The sequence below is a fragment of the Blastocystis sp. subtype 4 genome (genome assembly GCF_000743755.1).
Source record: "Blastocystis sp. subtype 4 strain WR1 chromosome Unknown seqid_0201, whole genome shotgun sequence".
Taxonomy (NCBI): domain Eukaryota; class Bigyra; order Opalinata; family Blastocystidae; genus Blastocystis; species Blastocystis sp. subtype 4.
In genome coordinates this window covers 1-20,039 of record NW_014569346.1, presented here as the reverse complement: position 1 = coordinate 20,039, position 20,039 = coordinate 1, and the positions used below count along the sequence as shown (strand labels likewise).

At 40.5% G+C, this 20,039-nt stretch overlaps 9 protein-coding genes across 9 annotated transcripts; 6 read left to right on the top strand and 3 right to left on the bottom strand.

Moving 5' to 3' along the window:
* Window positions 1-600: 600 nt before the first annotated feature.
* JH06_3169 (autophagy-related protein) lies at window positions 601-1,044 on the top strand (the record flags this gene model as incomplete). Its single annotated transcript, XM_014671032.1, has 2 exons — window positions 601-688; window positions 734-1,044. The coding sequence occupies 2 exons, from the start codon at window positions 601-603 to the stop codon at window positions 1,042-1,044; spliced, it is 399 nt and encodes a 132-aa protein (XP_014526518.1).
* A 585-nt stretch (window positions 1,045-1,629) lies between these two features.
* JH06_3168 (chaperone HSP70) lies at window positions 1,630-3,489 on the top strand (the record flags this gene model as incomplete). Its single annotated transcript, XM_014671031.1, has 1 exon — window positions 1,630-3,489. One exon carries the CDS (start codon window positions 1,630-1,632, stop codon window positions 3,487-3,489), a length of 1,860 nt encoding a protein of 619 aa, XP_014526517.1.
* Window positions 3,490-3,843: 354 nt separating this feature from the next.
* On the top strand, window positions 3,844-5,828 carry JH06_3167 (transcription elongation factor protein; the record flags this gene model as incomplete). Its single annotated transcript, XM_014671030.1, has 7 exons — window positions 3,844-4,037; window positions 4,070-4,106; window positions 4,137-4,214; window positions 4,247-4,409; window positions 4,441-5,116; window positions 5,147-5,329; window positions 5,354-5,828. The coding sequence occupies 7 exons, from the start codon at window positions 3,844-3,846 to the stop codon at window positions 5,826-5,828; spliced, it is 1,806 nt and encodes a 601-aa protein (XP_014526516.1).
* Window positions 5,829-5,850: 22 nt separating this feature from the next.
* On the bottom strand, window positions 5,851-7,015 carry JH06_3166 (cdc7-like cell cycle protein kinase; the record flags this gene model as incomplete). Its single annotated transcript, XM_014671029.1, has 5 exons — window positions 5,851-6,363; window positions 6,394-6,520; window positions 6,553-6,644; window positions 6,675-6,797; window positions 6,827-7,015. The coding sequence occupies 5 exons, from the start codon at window positions 7,013-7,015 to the stop codon at window positions 5,851-5,853; spliced, it is 1,044 nt and encodes a 347-aa protein (XP_014526515.1).
* Window positions 7,016-8,612: 1,597 nt separating this feature from the next.
* On the top strand, window positions 8,613-10,154 carry JH06_3165 (chaperone HSP70; the record flags this gene model as incomplete). The annotated part of the gene is made up of 1 exon (XM_014671028.1): window positions 8,613-10,154. One exon carries the CDS (start codon window positions 8,613-8,615, stop codon window positions 10,152-10,154), a length of 1,542 nt encoding a protein of 513 aa, XP_014526514.1.
* A 176-nt stretch (window positions 10,155-10,330) lies between these two features.
* JH06_3164 (hypothetical protein) lies at window positions 10,331-12,299 on the bottom strand (the record flags this gene model as incomplete). The annotated part of the gene is made up of 7 exons (XM_014671027.1): window positions 10,331-10,387; window positions 10,428-10,598; window positions 10,629-10,755; window positions 10,785-11,297; window positions 11,326-11,446; window positions 11,548-11,677; window positions 11,709-12,299. 7 exons carry the CDS (start codon window positions 12,297-12,299, stop codon window positions 10,331-10,333), a joined length of 1,710 nt encoding a protein of 569 aa, XP_014526513.1.
* A 679-nt stretch (window positions 12,300-12,978) lies between these two features.
* Window positions 12,979-15,213, bottom strand: JH06_3163 (hypothetical protein; the record flags this gene model as incomplete). The annotated part of the gene is made up of 3 exons (XM_014671026.1): window positions 12,979-14,064; window positions 14,095-15,027; window positions 15,058-15,213. The coding sequence occupies 3 exons, from the start codon at window positions 15,211-15,213 to the stop codon at window positions 12,979-12,981; spliced, it is 2,175 nt and encodes a 724-aa protein (XP_014526512.1).
* A 283-nt stretch (window positions 15,214-15,496) lies between these two features.
* On the top strand, window positions 15,497-18,014 carry JH06_3162 (ATP-dependent RNA helicase; the record flags this gene model as incomplete). Its single annotated transcript, XM_014671025.1, has 7 exons — window positions 15,497-15,662; window positions 15,693-15,916; window positions 15,947-16,207; window positions 16,236-16,400; window positions 16,429-16,795; window positions 17,018-17,190; window positions 17,220-18,014. 7 exons carry the CDS (start codon window positions 15,497-15,499, stop codon window positions 18,012-18,014), a joined length of 2,151 nt encoding a protein of 716 aa, XP_014526511.1.
* A 1,076-nt stretch (window positions 18,015-19,090) lies between these two features.
* On the top strand, window positions 19,091-19,985 carry JH06_3161 (putative bile salt export pump; the record flags this gene model as incomplete). Its single annotated transcript, XM_014671024.1, has 6 exons — window positions 19,091-19,120; window positions 19,152-19,278; window positions 19,310-19,499; window positions 19,526-19,561; window positions 19,594-19,729; window positions 19,761-19,985. The coding sequence occupies 6 exons, from the start codon at window positions 19,091-19,093 to the stop codon at window positions 19,983-19,985; spliced, it is 744 nt and encodes a 247-aa protein (XP_014526510.1).
* Window positions 19,986-20,039: the final 54 nt, after the last annotated feature.

Here is a 20,039-nt window from a genome sequence, read left to right as displayed (position 1 = left end):
TGAACTGAAGAAGCAGCGTGCTTTCATGGGACTGAGACAAGCTCGTTGTGATGCTCGTAACTATGGACGTCGTCTGAAGCGTGCTAGTGAGGCTGAGGAGGAGAATTAGGGATAACCTTGTTTGTCTGGGACAAGTGTCATTTGTTTGTTGATGTCATTGCGATTGGAGTCACATACGACAGGATCGACCAGTAATTCAATTCGTTTTTCTCGCGATCGCAGTGGGAGTTGGAACACTGTTTTTACTCATAGACTGTGTTTTGGAGTTAACGCCAACTGGATACAAGATCATCAACTGTTGTCCAGTGACATCTTTATTGTCAAAAAGTGTGTAATTGTTGGAATGGACCTATGGGATTAGATTTGTGTCAATACGGCCTCTATTCGATAGATATATATAAAAGGTCGAATATTCTCGTATTTTCAGGGAAAGACAAGAATGTGAAATACAAAGCAACGACTGTCCAATATGGAAGTTGGAATGATCTTTAGGCATATGTGTACGATGATCAATCTGATTCTATTCTAATGAGTATTCCATTTCAAGAGACGATTCGGTCATGTAGTTTCAGGGAAGAATTGTAGGAGTTGTGTATCATTATGACAGACAGTATTGTAGTTGTATTACAAACCTGTACGTATTTGTACAGTCTGAAGGATGGTTTGCTTTTCGGGAAGTACCCTACTAGTTCTAATCCAAAGGGTGGAAATTAGCATAGATAATAACGACTAGGATTGTGTGATGTACGACTCCGTGAAGATTCACCTGTGATTGCTGTTTTGGGTGAAAAAAAGGGAACAGTGACGATTTGGAGCAAGAACAGAAAGGTACTTGGATTTAGCCCTCTCTCAATTGCTGCTCATGAAAGTGAGATTAGTTGTATGTGTTTGTCACCGGATGGCGAGTGGTTGGCTACGGCATCTGTCCGTGGTTCTGTCATTCGTTTATTTAGTACGCGAACAGGTCAATTGCGAGGTGGTTTTCGTCGTGGTCGTACCCATGCAACGATTGTCAATTTAGAGTATTTGGAGTCCATCCTGTAATGACTAGATTTGACTCAAATATGCAATATCTCCTTTGTAACTCCGATACGACAATCCACATCGCAAGACTCATGTTAAGTGGTCATTCTCTTCGTTCTTCCACGACTTCATTACGTACTTTTGATAGATTTGGATTAGTATTAGGATCCATAACGTCTAGCGAATCAAGAGGAACGTAAGTATTGGCTGTTGAAATCATCATAGAGAGTTGACAGAATCCTTCTCAATCCGTTATAGTAACCCCGATCATAGCGCCTCTATGGTGGCAGTATTTGGATCGGAGCCAGATACGGTATTTGTTATAACCTCAAAGGGTTTATTTCAGAAACTATCGATCGATGGAGATATTGGTATCTCTAAGTATCGTGAAGATTCGCTATAGTTCTCCTGATGGCAAACTGTTAAGATATTGTGGTATTGTGCTGTTTAACTAGTGGAAATTCTCATTGGACTGTTTGTTAGTTAAATCATCGAATTCCAAAATACAGTCTTATGAACCGATCGTCCACGGGAATACTCATACCTTGGGAGATACAATTAAAACGGCTCAGGTCAATTATCTTTGATTCGAAAGTAGGATATTATATGAGCGAGGCATACAATATTGGAATTGACTTTGGAACATCGAATTGTGCAGTATCAGTTTTTGTGAATGGTAAAGTTCGCACTCTCCCTATTGATAGTGGAAAGAAAGTACTGTCATCCTGTGTATATGTTGGTGACAAAGCTATTACTGTTGGCCGAGAAGCTGAGAGGAAACGGAGATTGGAGCCACAGCGTGTAATTTATGGGATGAAGCGTATGCTAGGCTGTCTATACAGTGAGAAGTCGTTTCAGGAGTTGCTTCCATCCTTTCCATTTGGTGTGGAGCGGAATGAGACAGATGGAATCGTACTAAGTGTTCAAGGAGAGCACAAGAAGTTCGAATTCTCTCCCATTCAGATGACTGCCTATGTGATTTCGCAGGCGGTGAAGAGTGCTTCTGAATATTTGAATGGTCCAATCAATGAGGCTGTGATTACGGTTCCTGCGTATTTCAACAATATTCAACGAAATGACATGATTAATGCTGGAATTGTGGCTGGCTTGGAGAAGGTTCATTTATTCAGTGAACCAACGGCAGCTGCAATTTCCTATGGACTGATCAATGCCAGTGAACAGGAGATGGTACTGGTGTTTGATTTTGGTGCGGGTTCGTTTGATGTGTCGATCATTAACATTACGGGAAAGACATATGCAGTGTTGGGCTGTAGTGGTGATTCCCATTGTGGTGGTGACGACATTACAAACACTATTTTGAAGGAAGTAATCTCAGCATTTGAGGGAATCTTTCATAAGGATCCTCGTTCAAGTCCTGCAGACATGATGCTTCTTTGGAATGCAGTGGAAGAGGCAAAGAAGGCATTGAGTAGTGTGGACAGTTATGATATTGACGAACAGGTCATGGGGGTAGAATTCCACTACACGCTGACACGTCTAGATCTGGAAAACATGAATCGTCGTATGTTTGATCGTTGTCTGTCTATGATCGATGATACTTTGAAAAAGGCCTATGTAGAGGAGAAGAACATCACTCATGTGTTGTTGGTGGGAGGCAGTTGTAATATTCCCTACATCCGGGACAATATAATGAATCGATTTGGGAAGAAGCGTGTTTCCTCAAGTATTAACTCGATGGAAGCTGTGTCTCAAGGAGCCGCTGTGATTGCCGGCGTATCTCGAGATGTGGTGGAGAAGGGATTTGATTTCCAGCTGGAAATGTACACAACGACTCATAACATGGGAAATGACAAGACAAAGATGTCCGAATTGACAGTACTGGATATCACTCCTATGAATATTGGTGTTCGTGTTTCGTCAGGCAAGTTGTCAACGATTATTCCTGCAAATTCTTCTGTTCCCTGTAGAATGCGCAAAGAGTATCAAGCCCATCGTGCTAATCAGGAGCGTATGAAGTTCCGTATCTTCCAGGGTCTGGAGGAGATGGCAGATGATTGTAAGTTGATCAGTGAAATTGTTGTTCCGATCGAGTCTCCTGGTCCTATTAATGATACCCGTGTGGAAGTGACCTTTTCGTTGGATTCTAATTCCACGTTTTATGTGCAGGCTGTGGAGCTGAAGACGATGAAATCGGTTTCACAAGTGATGGATATGGGATCGCAAGTGTTACCTCGTGAGACGGTGTATGAAATGCAGGAGCAGCTTCGTGCAAGCATGGCTCAGTCATCTAAAGTGGAGAAGGCGGAGCTAGAACGCAATAAGTTCCAGAAGTTTATCATTCAGGCACAGAATCATTTGGATTCGTTACCTTCTGGGCCCGATGTGGAGGAGAAGAAGCAGACGCTACAACAGTATTGTGATTGGATAGCCACTCATGAATCGGCCTCCTCTGCTGAGTATATCCAACAGAGACAGCTTCTGAATAGTCTTATCTATGACAATTAGTGTTCGCTTTTGTTTGTTAGATACGTTCAATGGCTTTATAATGATTCGTTGGATGAATCTAGTATGCTTGAAGCGTTATTCTCCTATAAGTTGGATTTGACTAGAACCGTGATAACTAGAATCCACGGGAATTGAAGATTGTTAGAAGAAAGCCTTAGAAAAGCATTCTTCGATTAATTAAAGGGGCGGCTATACTTGTAAAGGTGCGTTTGTTCAATCAGTGTTCTTTCATTGTCCCTTGTTTGTTTATCGACGATGTCTGCCAATAATGAAATTGAAGGTGTGACAACTAATCCTCTGGAAGGATCTACAGTCCAAACATGCAGCATTTGTTCAAAATCCATATCAAATGCGATGTTTGCTCCTTACTGTTCGTTGAAGTGTGCTAAAAAGGGAACGAGTAGAAGATATGAATTACTTCGTTGTTTTCTTGATTTTGAGGCAAAGTATATCACTCCTCCAAAGAAGGTGGATGTAGCGGTAGCTGCAGCAGAATCAGCGGAAACAAAGAGTTCAGTGGTTCCCAAAGAACAGAAAAAGTCAAAGAAGTAAAGATATATTGGGATGCTCATTGTTGTAGACTGCCTCACGTTCCGTACAACCAATATGTTCCCACAGTAGGAAATTGAGATTTGAGTTAAGAGTAGATACGTCAGAAATCAAGGACGTTACTGGTGGAATCATTGCAATCTCCTCTCAAAACAGATATGGATTTATCATCGATCGTATTAAAACATGTCCTAGTGTTGAACCGTAGAATTATATGGATATTGCCTGTCGAATTGAACAATCTCTATACAACCTCTATCCCTTTATTATGAGATACAATTTGAAGAGCGACTATTCAACGAAACTACGAGATCTTTTGTTCAATCTTAGTGATCCTCATAATCCAGACTTACGACAACGTCTGTTTTCAGGTATGGAATCTGTTTTGTCACTAATGGAAAGATGTTGTGGAGCCGGAGCGTCTTCCACTGTTGTCGGCAGATGAACTAGCTTCGGAGGAAATGCGCAAATGGCGAGAGGAGGAGGAACGCAAGCATATGGAAGAGAATGTGATGTTGACGGCGGCAAGTGAAAAGAAGCTAACACCGGCTTCGACAAATGAGGAAGTTGCTACGAAGAAAACAGAGCATAGTGTAGAACCTTCCGAAGAAGTATCAAAGGATACAAAAGTGAATGAGAGTACGCCGAGTGTCGAAGCAGTGGCAGAACGAGAGAAACAGGTAGCAGAACGAGAGAAACAGATTGCAGCATTGCTGGAGTCGATTCCTATGCGGACTCATGATGAAGTGAAGGAGGAGGAAAAGCCAAAGGAAGAGGAGGAGAAAGAAGAAGAAAAGGAAGAGGAGGAGGTACATGAAATGATCAAGTTGCCCTTGTCTCAGAATCAGGAAGGGAAGATAGCAATAGCAATGCCAGAAGCAACTCCTGTGTTCTTCCGTACTCGAGTGATCCTATCTCCTAAAGACCAGGAAGTAACCTCTATAAGTCTTGAGAGTATTGTATATGTGATCGGCCGGCTAGGTGTAACAACATGCCAGTCATTCTATGATTCACGTAACGAAGATACTGGTTATGATGTATCCTGGATCTTATTAGAATTATCCGAAGAGAGTGATGAGTGTGAATAAGATGAAAGAGTGATGAATAGAGGTGGATTGCAGAAGTTATTGAAGAACTTTGTATCGGAGAAGCGTGTTGGTGTATTAGAGACGGGAATGAAGGAGAAGACATTCTATTTCATTCCACCTGCATTAGATCCGATTAGTACCAGTCCAATTGCTACTCTGTCATATGTTGCAGATGGGTGTTATAAGCAATTCTGTCATTTGTTGTATGTTCGGAGGCGTATGCATAGTCGAGCCAAAGCAACTGCATCACAGACAAGAGTATCAAGACATGCATCGTTGCAGTCACCATCTACCCAATTGCAACCACGTTTTATTCCTCATTCTCCCGATTCTCCACCTCCTAAGCGACCCTATCAGCTTCCTCCACGGTTGCCTTCTCAGTTTCCTCCACAACTCCCTCCGCAACAACCCTTCGTTCCCTATCCTCCTCCCAACTATCCGCCTCCGAATTATCCTCCTAACTACCCTCGATTTCCTCCTCGAGGTCCCATGAATTATCCTCCACGAGATGGAGCCTATATGCCACCTGGTTATCCGCCTCGTCCTGGTGCCTACGGTCCGCGTGGTCCCAGTGGATATCCGCCTCGAGGTCCAGCCGGATATCCTCCTCCGATGATGTCATATCCACCTGGTAGTAATAGGATGAAGGAATTGAATGATAGGGTCGACAGGAAACCAGCAACCTCGAAGTCGATGGGATGATCATCCTTAAAAGAGATTTGTTCTAACAAACAATCAACATCATAAAAAAGGTATGTTTCAATGCTTCTTCAGCTGTGATTCGCTTCTGAGGATTAATTTCCACCATCTTCATTAGTAAATCCATGGCTACATCAACCATCCACTCTTCCCATTGGGACCGTAAGAATAGCTCCCGCAAAGAAGCAGGTTCCACATAAGGGATATTCTCTACTTGTCGATTCATTTCCTTGAGACCATTAATGACACATTCTGAACCAAAGAACGAACAACATTCCATCAGTTCGTAGTACTCATTTAGTGAAGACTTCTGATAGAAGAGTGGATACCGACGCGAAAGAAGACACATGAAAACAATTCCACAGGACCAGATATCAATCGCGGAGGTCTGATGAATCACTTTGGTTAGGACTTCAGGTGCCCGAAAACCCTGAGTACCAGATGTATGCGCTACACCAGTACAAGTAGGGTCCTGACAGACAGCACAACGTCGATTTGACTTCTGTAAATGGCTGACGATGCTAAGGATAAGTTGACTCTAGAAATCAGTGAAAGGACAGAAAATGACTTCTTCTTCATGCTGAGGATCAATCTGCTTTGTTCGTAGATCATTTAACATTTCTTCTACCAGCCCTTCTTTCACTTCTGCTAGTCCAAAATCGATTAGGACTCCAAATCCAGATTCTTTTGAATATCTAGGACATTGTTAACATCGAAAACAATCTACAAAAAGTTGCGTGGTTTAATATCCCGGTGAATAATTCCTTTGGAATGGATTTGCTGTACTCCTAGTAATAGATTCTTCATATAATTTTGCATCTATATGTAAATCAACTTAAGAGAGAGAACATCTTTGAAAGTGCAATCGCGAATGAATAAGGTAAAGTCATCTGATTCAAAGTATGGAAAAATCAGATTTAGGCAGTCTCTCTGCATTGTGATACCAAGGAGAGAAACAGTATTAGGACAATCCTAGAGTTGATACAGAGGAAAAATAATACTCTAAGCAAATAGAGTGATACAATTTCATTGACGATCTTTTTGGAACTACATGTAGAGAGAAGTCGCTTAATAGCAAAATATATATTCCCACATTCTGGTAACACACAATTGTACACTTCACTGAAGGAACCTTGTCCAACAAGTTCCTTGACAATAAAATTCCCAATAGACGTAACCTCGTTTGTCATTTTCCACACCCATAAAGATTGAAACAAAAGTGTAGTTCGAAAGTGTTGTACAAACGAAAGTGTGGTTGTCATTGTGTTGTTAGGGAGGTATCGAAATTATTCAGATTGGATGGAAGTAATACTGCGCCTGCACAAGTAACGAAATAGGATACGAAGTATGCGATTGCTGAAGAATGGCTTCGGTTTGCGGATGACCAGGAAAAGTACTTAGTTGGAAAGATATACTTTCGTTAGGTATGAGAGACAGGGAAGAAAGGGACGAGCAAGGAGCAATAGTTTGGACATTAGTGCGTTTCCCGAATCAACAAATTCTCCAATGTTATCGGTAGAAGGAAGATATTGTTTTACATGCATAGTCGGCTGAAGAGGCCTTGTATTCCCGAACAAAGGAGATTCTTAGTCACATTGTACGCCTTCCAATATTGCCAGAGTGTCAAAAAAACTATTCGCGAAACGAAATATCGATTGTTAGAAAGAGCAGGTGGTCTGAGGAATAGAAGGGTGATGAAGTGAGTTATTTGAAGAGCGAAGAATACCAACAGTTTTGCAGTGAACGTCGGCCGACGTTTCGAATCACCTTCATTGGAGCAGAAGGTATTGTTCTTTGTGTTATATTGAATTCAGATACTCGACGAAGCGAGTTACTACAGGCGATATCTCATCAGTGTCTCACGAATGAGAGTGTTTGCCAAAATGCCAAGTAACGAACATGTTATGGGTTAAGGGTAGAACTGACTATTATTTGATGATTGCGAATGAAAAAACACTGACATTTAACCTAATACTCTGTGATGTGCACTCGGGTTGTTGTATTCCAATAAGAAAAGGTAGATGCTTATTGAATTTATAAGGGTTAGTGATGATGAGGACCTGCCAATTGCTAGTATGCGTTGTAGACATTACAAGACCCAACTGCGATCAATGTAGGAGTGTGGCCGTTAGCTAATTGACAGTGTTAAGTGAGTTACTGACTCGAATCCAATCAGATTGCAGTGGAAAACAAGTGTGTGTTGTGGGTGTAATGAGAAAGATGGATCGTTATTTGTCTGAGTCGGCGATTCGTTCTCGGTTGCAAACAAATATCCAATTCACCTATTATGAGGCTTGTGTGGATAGTCGGAAGAAGATGAAGAGAGTGACGGAGGGTATTTCTCATGCAGTGATTCAATCGCAATTGTGATATTTTAGTAGTGGATATGAATTATAGTAATATGAGTGACATTAACAGCGCTAATTGTACGATAGTTGTATGTAGAAATGGCTTGGGATGATGTATAGTAATTTATTTGCATATTGTTTGTTAGAAATGAGTGATGAATTGTAAATCGATTTGTATCAGCTTACCTTTCGATACATGTGTGTCATCCTTTCTTTTTAATATCTGTTACCATGAATCTGTATTGTAATCAGTTTACCACTCCCTGTTCACTTGTTTGTGTATCCATTTTCATATCAATATAATATATACTCTATCGTTAACAAATTAGTAGAACGGGGGTGTAGCTCAGATGGTAGAGCGCTCGCTTAGCATGCGAGAGGTAAGGGGATCGATGCCCCTCTCCTCCATTCTTTTCTTTTTCTTAACAAATCGTAACAAATGCCTTTTGTTGGAATTGATTTTGGTACGAGTAACAGCGTCTGCTACGTTTGTAAGAGGAATAATGTTCAACATGTAACATTCGGAATGGATGAGAATCTTCTTCCTTCATGTGTATATAAGAAGGGAGATAAGGCTATTGTTGGGAAGCTTGCCAAAGAATGTAAGCAGAATTATACAGTGATTCGTAATGTGAAACGGTTGATTGGTAAGAAATATGACTCTGTGGATCATAAGGATGACGTGAAAATATATGGAGCCAATGCTGTAAAAGGAACTGATGGGTATTGTTGGTTTACTCTGGATGATGGTAACTTATATTCTTGTGTTGATATAGCGTCCTTTGTGTTTGCTACAATCAAGGAGCACGCAGATAAGTTGCTGGATAATGTCGCGGCGGAGGCCATCATTTCTGTTCCTGCATATTATTCTGGAATTCAACGTGAATGTATTCGGGAAGCAGCGGTCAAGGCTGGGTGGAATGTGATGCACCTGGTGAATGAACCTACAGCTGCAGCTGTTTCCTATGGTGGAGACAATGTTTGTCGTAATACAATCCTTGTCTTTGATCTAGGAGGGGGTACTTTGGATGTGACTATTCTTAGCTTGAAGGACGGTGTATACCGTGTAGAATCAACCTATGGAGATGATTCTTTGGGAGGCAATGACTTTTCATTATCTCTGCTTCATTTGGTTGAGGAATTGTTTGAAACAAAGTATGGCTACAGCATATGGAGTGCAATCTCTCAGAAGAATCTTAAACAAACAACGAAACGAATAATGCACTTGATTGAGGAGGCTAAAGAAAGTCTATCTTTATCACAGCAAACGGATGTGGATTTATCGGGGTGTATGGTTATCCGGCAGCAAACACCATCTTCTTCTGAAGATGATAGCGATGAGATCTCGTTCAACATATCGCGTAGTCAGTTCGAGGAACGAATAAAGCCTCTTTTGAATCGTTGTTTGGCTGTTACAAAGAAGGCTATGGTCTGTGGAAAACGTAAATTCACAAGTCGTGATATTGATGAAGTGATTATGATCGGAGGAAGTTCGAAGATTCCTGCAGTTGTATCAACAATTAAGAATGGTTCTATCGGAAAATCATTTCCTATCATTAATGTGATGGAGGAGGTAGCAAAAGGTTGTTGTGAGTGTGCAAGGAAGCACAATCGTCCTGATTTCCGTATCTTCGAGAGCTTACACACCTCTATAGGCATCATTTATGATGAAGATAAGGTATTTGAGATTTTCCCGTATGGAACGGAGTTGCCTTGTACCAAGAACTTAACCTTTTATTGTAATGTTCCTGGTGCTGTTCATTTCCGAACTCAGCTTGTTGAGATTCGAGATGTTGAGGAGAAGCAACGTCGTGAGTTGAAGACGTTAGAGTCTTCCAATTTCTTACCAAATCTTACGGGTTATAAGGAGCTTTTGTTTTCGTTTACGATTACTAGTGAGTCTATTCTTATAGTAAAAACTACTGCTATGCCTGAAAATGAAAAGTGTTTGAATGTATATGTTGATGAGTTGTCAGCTTAATATGTTTGTTGGATTATGTATTTCAAGGGAATTGTTTGGTGACGGATGAGTCTTTAATAGAATAATGTACTTGGTTAGAAATGCAGTAGACATTGATAAGAAACATCTGAAGAGATGTAATATCAACAGAAGGCATTCTGATATCCTCAGTAAGATATAACCACAATAACGCCTATTTAACAAACACCATTATACATGATCACATGATGGTACATTCCACCACTGCCGTTTTCCTACACATAATATCTATACATAATCGAATATATTCATTACTACAATAATCTCTACAAGAAAGAGCACAAACAAGATCCAAAAACTACAAAAGTAGCCCATTCGAGCTTTGAAACGTGTAGGACCAAAGCAATTCGATTCCACCTGATGATCAGAACTGCAACTATGAGTATAAGCGGAAGCAGAGATATAGGAGTCCAAATAATGACGGATCTAAACTTCAACCTTGTCATCCATGCCTACATAAATAAGAATGGTCGATGTTGGCGTATAACTATAGCTAACCGAGTTCCAGTTATTTCCATAGACACAACCAACCTCATCAGAATCATACATATCAAAATGACTGTTGGAAGGAAGCTTCCAGTCTCTACAATGAACATCTATTCCAGATCCTACAGAGAGTCGTCCAATTTCCACGAGTTTTGATTTTGTTTGACTCGTAGACAAATCTCCTTAGCAAACAATTCAATATGACAAAGTTGCTGTACAGCATTCCAACTACCATGATGTTCTGCACAGACATCAGGACACGTACTTCTACACTTCAAGGCAACAACAAACACGAACGGTACATAATAACAGGCTAATTCTTCTGGATCCATTACATACGTGATGTTACTTTTAAAACCCACTTTCGTTAGTAGAGTACCATCAGCATTCCAAAACGAAAACATGTTCTCTCCGTTAAAGATGAGCGAGAACTGTCGAAAATAGAGTGCATCTGTATACAAACATCCTTCTGAAGGATCATACTCCTTGTTGCACAAGTCTCGAACTGGATAGGATTCACCATGAGATTCCGAGACCAGACGCATTGATACTTTCTCCGATGTCGCTTTGAAATAGAATGAAGCATTCTGCAAGGAGTTTATTCCTTCGTCGACCCACTTTGCCGCTCGCTTGTTATATCTTCAAATAAAGGAAAAAAAATCTACACATACAGGAGTATATTTTCTCTTCGCAAGGATCCCCAGAAGAAAGCCACAACGCAGAAGATGCACAATAATATGGTGATCCAACAGATCCATACGAGTATGGACTGCCAGATAGAGCTGGACCTATGACAATTGCCTTTTGCCATAGGAAAAACTTCACAAACGAATATGAAAGAACAAACATGGAATAGAACAAGAATACGTTTATTGAGGAATCGCTGTACCTGCACCCCAAAGGGTCAGATTATCTCGAAGTAGTTGCATGATCAAAGTGGTATCCTTATAGTCATTCTCTGAGAGAGACTCGAAACCAGAGACAGCGCCATTATAAGCTTCCCGAGCTAAGTCACATGCCTACCCCTTAAACAAACAACTCTCTCAGTACCTTTTGGGAATCATTTTCAATTTCATAGTAGAAGACAGAGAAGTTCAGAGCCAAACCAAGCATGATGGGATTGGTAGACTCTAGATTGTCCTGGTGACCAATATCCATTGCCATCTGATAGGCTTCACGTGCTTTATCTTTCATTTCCTTCTGCTTATCGTCCTTCTCAAACTCGCACACATATCGGTAGTAATCTCCCTTTAGCTTCCAATAGAACACTTTCTGCGCTCCGTCCTTAGCTCCAGGAATTAAATAATCGTTTAGCAAGGACAGGACTTCCATGCACACTTCAATCAACTCCTTTTCTACATTGTTCAAAAACTCCACAATGTCTTTAAGATATGGTGATGACTCCTTCTTGGATTCTCTTTGAATGTGTTGATTCAAGATTCTCCAAGACACTCTCTTGTTATTCACAACATTCTTATAGGCAATGGAAAGTAGATTTCTCTCTTCATTGCTCAGATCCACAATACCTGTTTCCGGATCCGGTGTTGACGCAACTACATGCATATACTCCTTCATCTCGTTATATCTTTCGGCCTTTTCAGCAATGCGAGCCATGTAAATGATATCACTCTTCTTTGGCATCTTTCTACAAAACTATGACTTTTCCCTTCAACTGGATCCCATCGAATCATCTTCATTCATAAACAACAATCCATACCTTATTTCCACAGGTTCTTTGAAATCTAGTGAATATTGAGACCTCATTTTGGATTTGATCGATCCAGGGGTTACTTTCCATTTTTAGAGACAATCATAGGTTTATGGAATAGATGGTCCACTGATTTCTTTTCTTAACATTGTTAAGATGAACAAGCACGTTTTGTTGATATGCTATAACTAGATACAACCTTCATGTTAGAAGGCGAAGGAATTGACAAGGTGATGACATCAAATGATTCACCTCCAACTCTTTGATGCAATGAATCCAAATCAAAGACCTATTCGACTAGGTCTGGAACGAAATCAGTCGCTTTTTGATGTTGCTATAAGGATGGGATGTTCCAAATAGATTCACCATTATTTACAGAAACAGTTGAACGTGATGGGTCATGATAGAGTGGTAATGACTGGCTTGTCTTGTTTTTGTAGAATCTTTACCTTTGTCAAATCTTTTGTCCCTCTCTAGATGTGGAAATAGGGTCTCTTTTTGATGTATATGAGGTGAATGTGTCTTATTTAGTGTTATTCAGTAAATGGAGTACTATCTTTGGAATATTCGATCACACCATGTTGGGGATAATTTGGAAGAGATGTGTCGCAACTACGGAATACTCTCAAAACAAAGAACACAATCAACGAGACTGATAACACAGTCTTCCATATTATTACATGTTTGTTCATCACTTGAATCATCACATAAATCGATAATATCTAGGTTAGAAGGTTTGTCGCTATTCGACTTCCTCAAAGGTGTCCCAGTATTCAACTTTATCAAAGGAATATCAATACTTGACTTCATTGCTGATTTGTCGTTAATCCATTTCATTGAAGATACCGCACTATTGGACTTCACAAATAACCCACTACCCAAGCTCAACGGGGAAGTCAAGTCAGGTTCTTGAGACCGTGAGTCTCGTTTATTTGCGAAAAAAGAATCAATCGAAGGGGTGGTCAGGCTTTTCCTCTTGCGTCGATTAGGACAGAACTCATTCAGAATATAATCAAAAGAAGCGTTGGTTGGGGAAATTGCGAGTTTTGGTTGACTGGAGGTGGGACACTGTTTAGACTGATCGGAATTGTAATCTCTCCCAAATCTTGATGATGAAGACAACTCAGAATATCCATTTGAAGTACCATTATGGGGTGGACTAGGAGGAGGTGTGAGTTGTATGGGACAGTGATGCCACTCCCCAGACAATTCCAATTCAACCTCTTCTTCATCTTTTGTTGTATGCTTCAAAATACTCCAAACAAAGACATCTTCCTTCAGTTCATCCAATCGAACGGCTTCATAACACACAGGACACTCCATCTTTTCCTTATTACTATATAACTCCACAAAGGCACGCAAATCAAAACATTTCACATGTCTGCAATGTAGTGATCGCACAGGATGTTCCATCCGTTGATACGTAAGAGGATCCAGTAACGAATACTTGAATCCTACCATATTCAACGACGACCCATCTTCATCATCTTTCAACATTGACATGAACAACTCACGATCTTCCGTCACCGTTGATGTCGATCGTTCAAGGATCTGATCGACGATCTGATGCACAGAGAGGGGTTTGATTAAATAAATAACGAGATATGTGTATGAAGGAATGACTCCGGAGGTACTGACCTGATTGGCCCCTTCATGAACCATTCGGTTGAGTAAATACTCATGATTTGTGACATTTTGCTAGACATCATCCATCTCATTCTTCCTTACATGCAAATAAAAGACATCCATATAGTTTACAAGAAGCTGGAACCTGCTATCACTCAAAAACCATTCTTCCCCCATTCGATTTACAAGATACAATCCCACACTATATTCTCCCGAAGAAATGGCAGTAACTTGCTCTGAAGTCAAGAAAAACGATCTGGATCGTCGACGGGTAAGTAAGGCAGGGTTCATGACCATAAGAACTTTTTGTACTTCATTCTTACAGAAGACAGAATGGAGAAAACAATGGATACAGTTGCAAGGCTTTGGTGAAGAGAGTTGAAACACAGGAATTGAAACGATCAATGGTTCAGTTTGTACCAAGGATGATAGAGGTTGCACTGATTGCGTTTTAGATAGTTGCAAAGGTGGAACTTCCGGCTCTTCCGAAAATGATGACGAGAATGGGTATACTTCAGAAAATGGCGAAGTACTGTACAAATCAGGATTTACAATATGACCTAAAATTGGATCATGACAGACAAGAAAGGAATCTCCTTCGTCTTCCCGAAGATCCTTAGGAGAATGCCTTGCATCAATCGTTTCCTGAGGAAGAATACCCCTTAGAATATCTCTTTCATTACTCCTTGTAGAGGGAAGGGCTTCACTAAAAACTCCCTCATCATTTCTCTCTGGGAGAAGATCCCCGTGAGAACCCTTCCCATGGATGTCATGTAACTCAAACTCAATAGGCAGTTCAGTTCCATAGATTTGCTCCATCTTTCTTTCTTGCGCTCTCTCGAAATTCTCAATCAACTCAACAGCATCTTCATAGAATCGACACCCTTTATATGGCAAAAAGAAAAATTCTGTATTTAAACAAATTGAACAAAACCTACGTTGAAAGGCTTCACTCTTCTTTCGATGTTTCTTTGTGAGCAATTCAATTGCACACCCAGTCCAAAAAACAATAGACTGATCCTCTTGATTTCTTAACTACACATGAACCTCAAACACAAAACTCACTGCATCAAGAAGCGATTCTAGTAGTTCATGACGATGCATTCCAGGTCGTCCTCTACATATTCGAACTAAACTCTTCAGTTCCGGAAGAAGAGATTCTTTATACATCATATTAAACAATACAATAGCTTTCGGTGACAAGTCTCGATTCTCATTCATCTTGCTTGTGGAATGAGAAAACAAACGAAAATGGATTCAAAGTCCAAAGTAGGGCCGATTTTGTTGACACATTATTGCGCCTATTCACAATCATCACAAATGATTTGATATGAATAGAAATGTAAAACGGTTATTATGATAGTACCATTTAGTTTCGATTTCCGTTCGAACCCTATCCGATCCAGGATCGCTTTATGACTACTCTCTATGATGTATTGGAATCTGGGAAGATTGGATTGATCGAAAGTCCTACTGGAACTGTTGGTTGTCGTTCTCAATTGACATGAAGGGAAAAACGTTGAGTTTGTTGTGCGGTTCCCTTGCATGGCTTCATGCAACATCGAGTCTCCCTGATGATTATGTTCGAGGAGAATTGAGTTCAGCTACTGTTCAGGATTCGGGGCTTCCAGCTTGGTTACTTGATACAACAGATGAAGATGCTGAATTAAGTGGATTTTGATGAAAGATGTGATGTGTAGAGGAGAAACGGGAAAGACAAGATTATCAACTAAAGAGTCTCAGAGAAGTATTAGAAAAGTACAAACAATCGAAAATGATTGCAATGGATCCAAAGCGAATGAAGTTGACAGTTTCTTCAGCTGCTCGTATAGAAACGGAACAGGAAGATGAGGAGGAGCTTCTTTTCGATACTCCGTTCACTCTTTCTGTTGCCACAGATGAAGAACCCATATCTGTAACAAAAGTGTATTTTGTGGGGGCAGATGACTCGTAGATCTATTATTGTTCCCGTACACATTCTCAACTGGCTCAAGTATTAAATGAGTTTCTTCAAAGTGATTGGTCCAAAGATACTCGGTGTAGTATTCTAGGTGGTCGTCGTTCTTTATGTGTGAATCCATCTGTTCGACGTCTTCCAACAGATGCTCAGATATCGGATCAATGTCTGTTTCTTCAACGTAATCATTCTCGTGGAAAGCAAGGATGTCGGTTTCACAACAGTGAGAAAGAACAGAATCTTCGCAATGAAATCCTTGTAATTGTGAGGAGACATAATCATCTAGCTAACCAATCTGGATATCGAGGACTTGCTCAAAACAGCTGATAGTACAGGAGGATGTCCTTATTATGCTTCTCGTCGATCTCTTCCTTATCTACAACTCGTTCTTCTTCCCTACAATTTGATTTTAAGTCGATCAAGTCGTGAAGCATTGGGTATTGATTTGAAGGTATGAATAGGTTCTTGTTGTTATGTAGAATCAAGTGGTCATCTTTGACGAGGCCCACAATTTATTCAATACACTTACTGATATTTATTCTCCTCGTATCTCTTTATTGATGTTTGAAACATCTTTGAATCAGCTCTCTGCTTACTACATGCGGTATTCGGACCGTCTCTCTTCTTCGTCTCATTCTTTCATCATTCATTTACAGACGGTCCTCAAAGAATTCATTTCCTTCCTTCAGTCTCGTCCTTCTGATCTTGGTGTAGTATCTGTGTTGTCTACTGATGGGTTATTACGGCGTCTGCATCTTGAAGATGTTAATCTATTTGATTTATTGCGATTTGTGGTGGCGAAGAGAATATTGTTTAAGTTGAATGGGTTTATTGATCGTGAGGGAGGTAATCGTGGTGATTCTTTGGGAGGTTTTGGTTATGGTGCTACTGCTCAGTCTGGTACTGGTTATGGTGCTACTGCTCGGTCTAGTACTGGGTGTGGTGCTTCTTCTCAGTCTGGTACTGGGTGTGGTGCTTCTACTCAATCTAATGCTTGTCATGGTTCTTTACAGCTCGATTCCAATGATCCTCCAACAACCCTTCCTCCTACCTCCTATTTCCCTGCAGTCATTGATTTTATTGGAGCTCTTACTACGGACAATAACGACTCACGGATTGTGGTGAGCTATGAAGAGAAACAAGCCTACGTACAACTACTCTTACTCAACCCTGCTGATCATTTCCAAGAAATTGCTTCATTGTGCCGTTCTGTAATAATCACAGGAGGAACATTACAGCCAGTATGTTATGAAAGTGAACTGAATAGTAGTTTGGCGAACTCGAGATGCAACTCTTCCCAAAGGAATCCCAAGAGCGGATTACCTGTCTATCGCTTCCCCACATCTTGCCCCCAGAGAATATTCTTGGGCTGATCCTCACATCACGAGAATCAACACATCAAGAACTGAAATTTGACTATTCCACCCGAGATGATCCTCTCCTTCTCCAGGATCTCCTAATGAAAGTAGAATTGCTATGTTCTATAGTTCCTGGAGGGATGGCTGTATTCTTTCCATCTTTCCAAATGATGCAAGACTTTATCCGTTATATTCATACTGAGGAACGATTTACGTTGCTAAATCAACAGAAACGTGTTTTCTGTGAATCACGGGGAAAGGAAGACATTTTCGGATCATACGCCAAACATATCCGAAACACGGGAAAAGGTGCTCTGTTGTTTGCGGTCATCGGAGGTAAACTCTCCGAGGGAATCAACTTTAGTGATGAATTGGGACGATGTGTGATGGTTGTGGGAATGCCGTATGCTAACAAGAAGGATGTAATTTTGCAAGAACGCATGCGTTTTGCAGATTCACAATCGATAGGGGCTGGATCAGAGTTGTATCGTAATATGTGTATTAAGGCAGTAAACCAAACAATCGGTCGAGCTTTTCGTCATAAAAAGGACTGGGCTGTCGTTGTCTTAGCTGATTGTCGCTATTCACAGCCTTCAACTCTTTCCAGAATCACTCCATGGATTGCTACACGATGCCAGATGATCCGGAGAGCAGAAGAATTAAAAACATGGCTAATCCCCTTTATTAACGATAAAAGGAATGGTTGATATACGAGCGTATGCCGTTCAAGTCGCTTCTTGTTACGAACAAACAATTTCTAAACTGACATATCTTTCTTCCATGATGGCCACAATGCATCCAACTCCTTAGTATTTTCACGACACTTTTCCAATTTGGGATAAGCGACATAACGAAGCAAAATATCAACTGTTTCATTTGATAGTTCCATCTGCTGTGCCAAAATCTGTCTTCCAGAGGGTGCAGACAACATTCCAGTTGAGGTTAACAAATCTTTCATCTAGAATGAAAATAAACAAGCAAAAATACTTCTTCCGATGTCAGTTTGCCAGCCACATGTTGAGCTATGAATGGAGTCTGCGCATGAGAAGAATGAAATAACAATACGGATCCTCGATCGACTGGAAGGATTTCAGATGATTTAAAAGGCATTTCTTCCTTCTCGATACTGCTAGAGGCTTGATCTTTCATAGTCAATTGCAACTTTGAAATAAATGCATCATCCTTTTGTTCTAAGATAATTAAACAAGAATCCATAACAAACCAACATATTGATACACCGAATCCTTACTCATATCTTTCTGACGTTCTGCCATTAAGTCCAATACAAAAATAATACCCTGTGCTGATTTTAGTATCGCATCTGTCTTGGGGCGAAATTTACCTTCTTCGAGAACTCTGTCTAATACTTCTGGAGTGATTGGAGATGAAGGGAGACTGTCAACTTTAACTTTCATCTCTAAGAATCAGAGTACCACCTCTACACAACGCTTCAATGATTGAATTCCCTTTTGCTGTATTCGACTACTTATACCACCCATAGAAAGTTCAATAGTCTAGAATGACGATTATTAATAGAAGAGTATGAGCTTTTCCAGTTATTCTTTCCAGTTTAGTTTTTTTCAAATTCTTTTCTACAAATGGATTTATTGAAATTGTTGTCTTATGTCACTGGTGGACGTTTTATCGGAGAATGCATTCAACAACACTACCTTTCTAGGAACATCCAAATACTGTAATAACCATTACCGCTCAGATATATGATTAACAGGGAAAGGAATCAGGATGCAGATTACCAAGAAGTTTCCTAGAAAACTCTTGAAAAATGGGAAGCCAAGCATATTCATTCTTTGGAGTAAAAATGCCGGAACGAGAAATCGAGCTAGCTGAATAAAGTCACAGAGACTGTAGTTGAGACAAAACAACAGGAAGTGCGGCCAGCATCGATATCTACTCTGTTCCTACGGTATTCAACGAAGGGAGAACGAGTATTACTGTTCTTTGGATTTGCATGTACATGATTATCTTCTTTGTTCATTTCTAGTTGCCATTGCTTCAGGAATTCTGGGTCCATTGGCGTACATGTACTACGGAGATTTGATGAATGCATTGATTCAAAAACCGCTGAATGCTTCTACAGTGGCTTTTGTTCTCATTATGTTTTCCGTTCTTACAGGGCTATCTGCTATTTTTGCATTCTGTGAACGAATCTGCTTGTCATCATTTGCAGGTGGGTTTAGGAGTTGTCAATGATGTATAGAACATGTAACAATCCGATTCCGTGTATACGAAATCGGTGATGAAACACGATGTTGAATACATTGAGAGTATCAGTCCTGGTCGTCTGGGCCAGCGTTTCTCGGAGGAATCTTCACGGATTGTGACTGGATTAGGTCCAGAACTGGGAGCGATGGTTCGAGCTTTTGCATCAATGGTCACTGGATGTGTCCTTGGGTTCTACTATGTAGGAGGTGAGAGGAACTGTGTGATTGTAGAATTGGATGCTGACACTTCTTGTATTTGTAACTTTTCCATTTGTCTTTTATTGTGGAAAAGCTTTTGAAAGCAGTTTCGCTGATTATACAGAAGTGATGATGCAAGAGCATCAAGAAGCCGATACGATGAGTGAAGAGGCTTTCCGTAACATCAAAACAGTAGCTGCGTTGGGAGCTGAAAAGAAGATGTATGGACGATATGATAGGATTGTAAGAATGATGTGAGAGTGTGAGAAGTAGATGGAACGATGCCGTCAACGCATGACCAATTCGATTGTC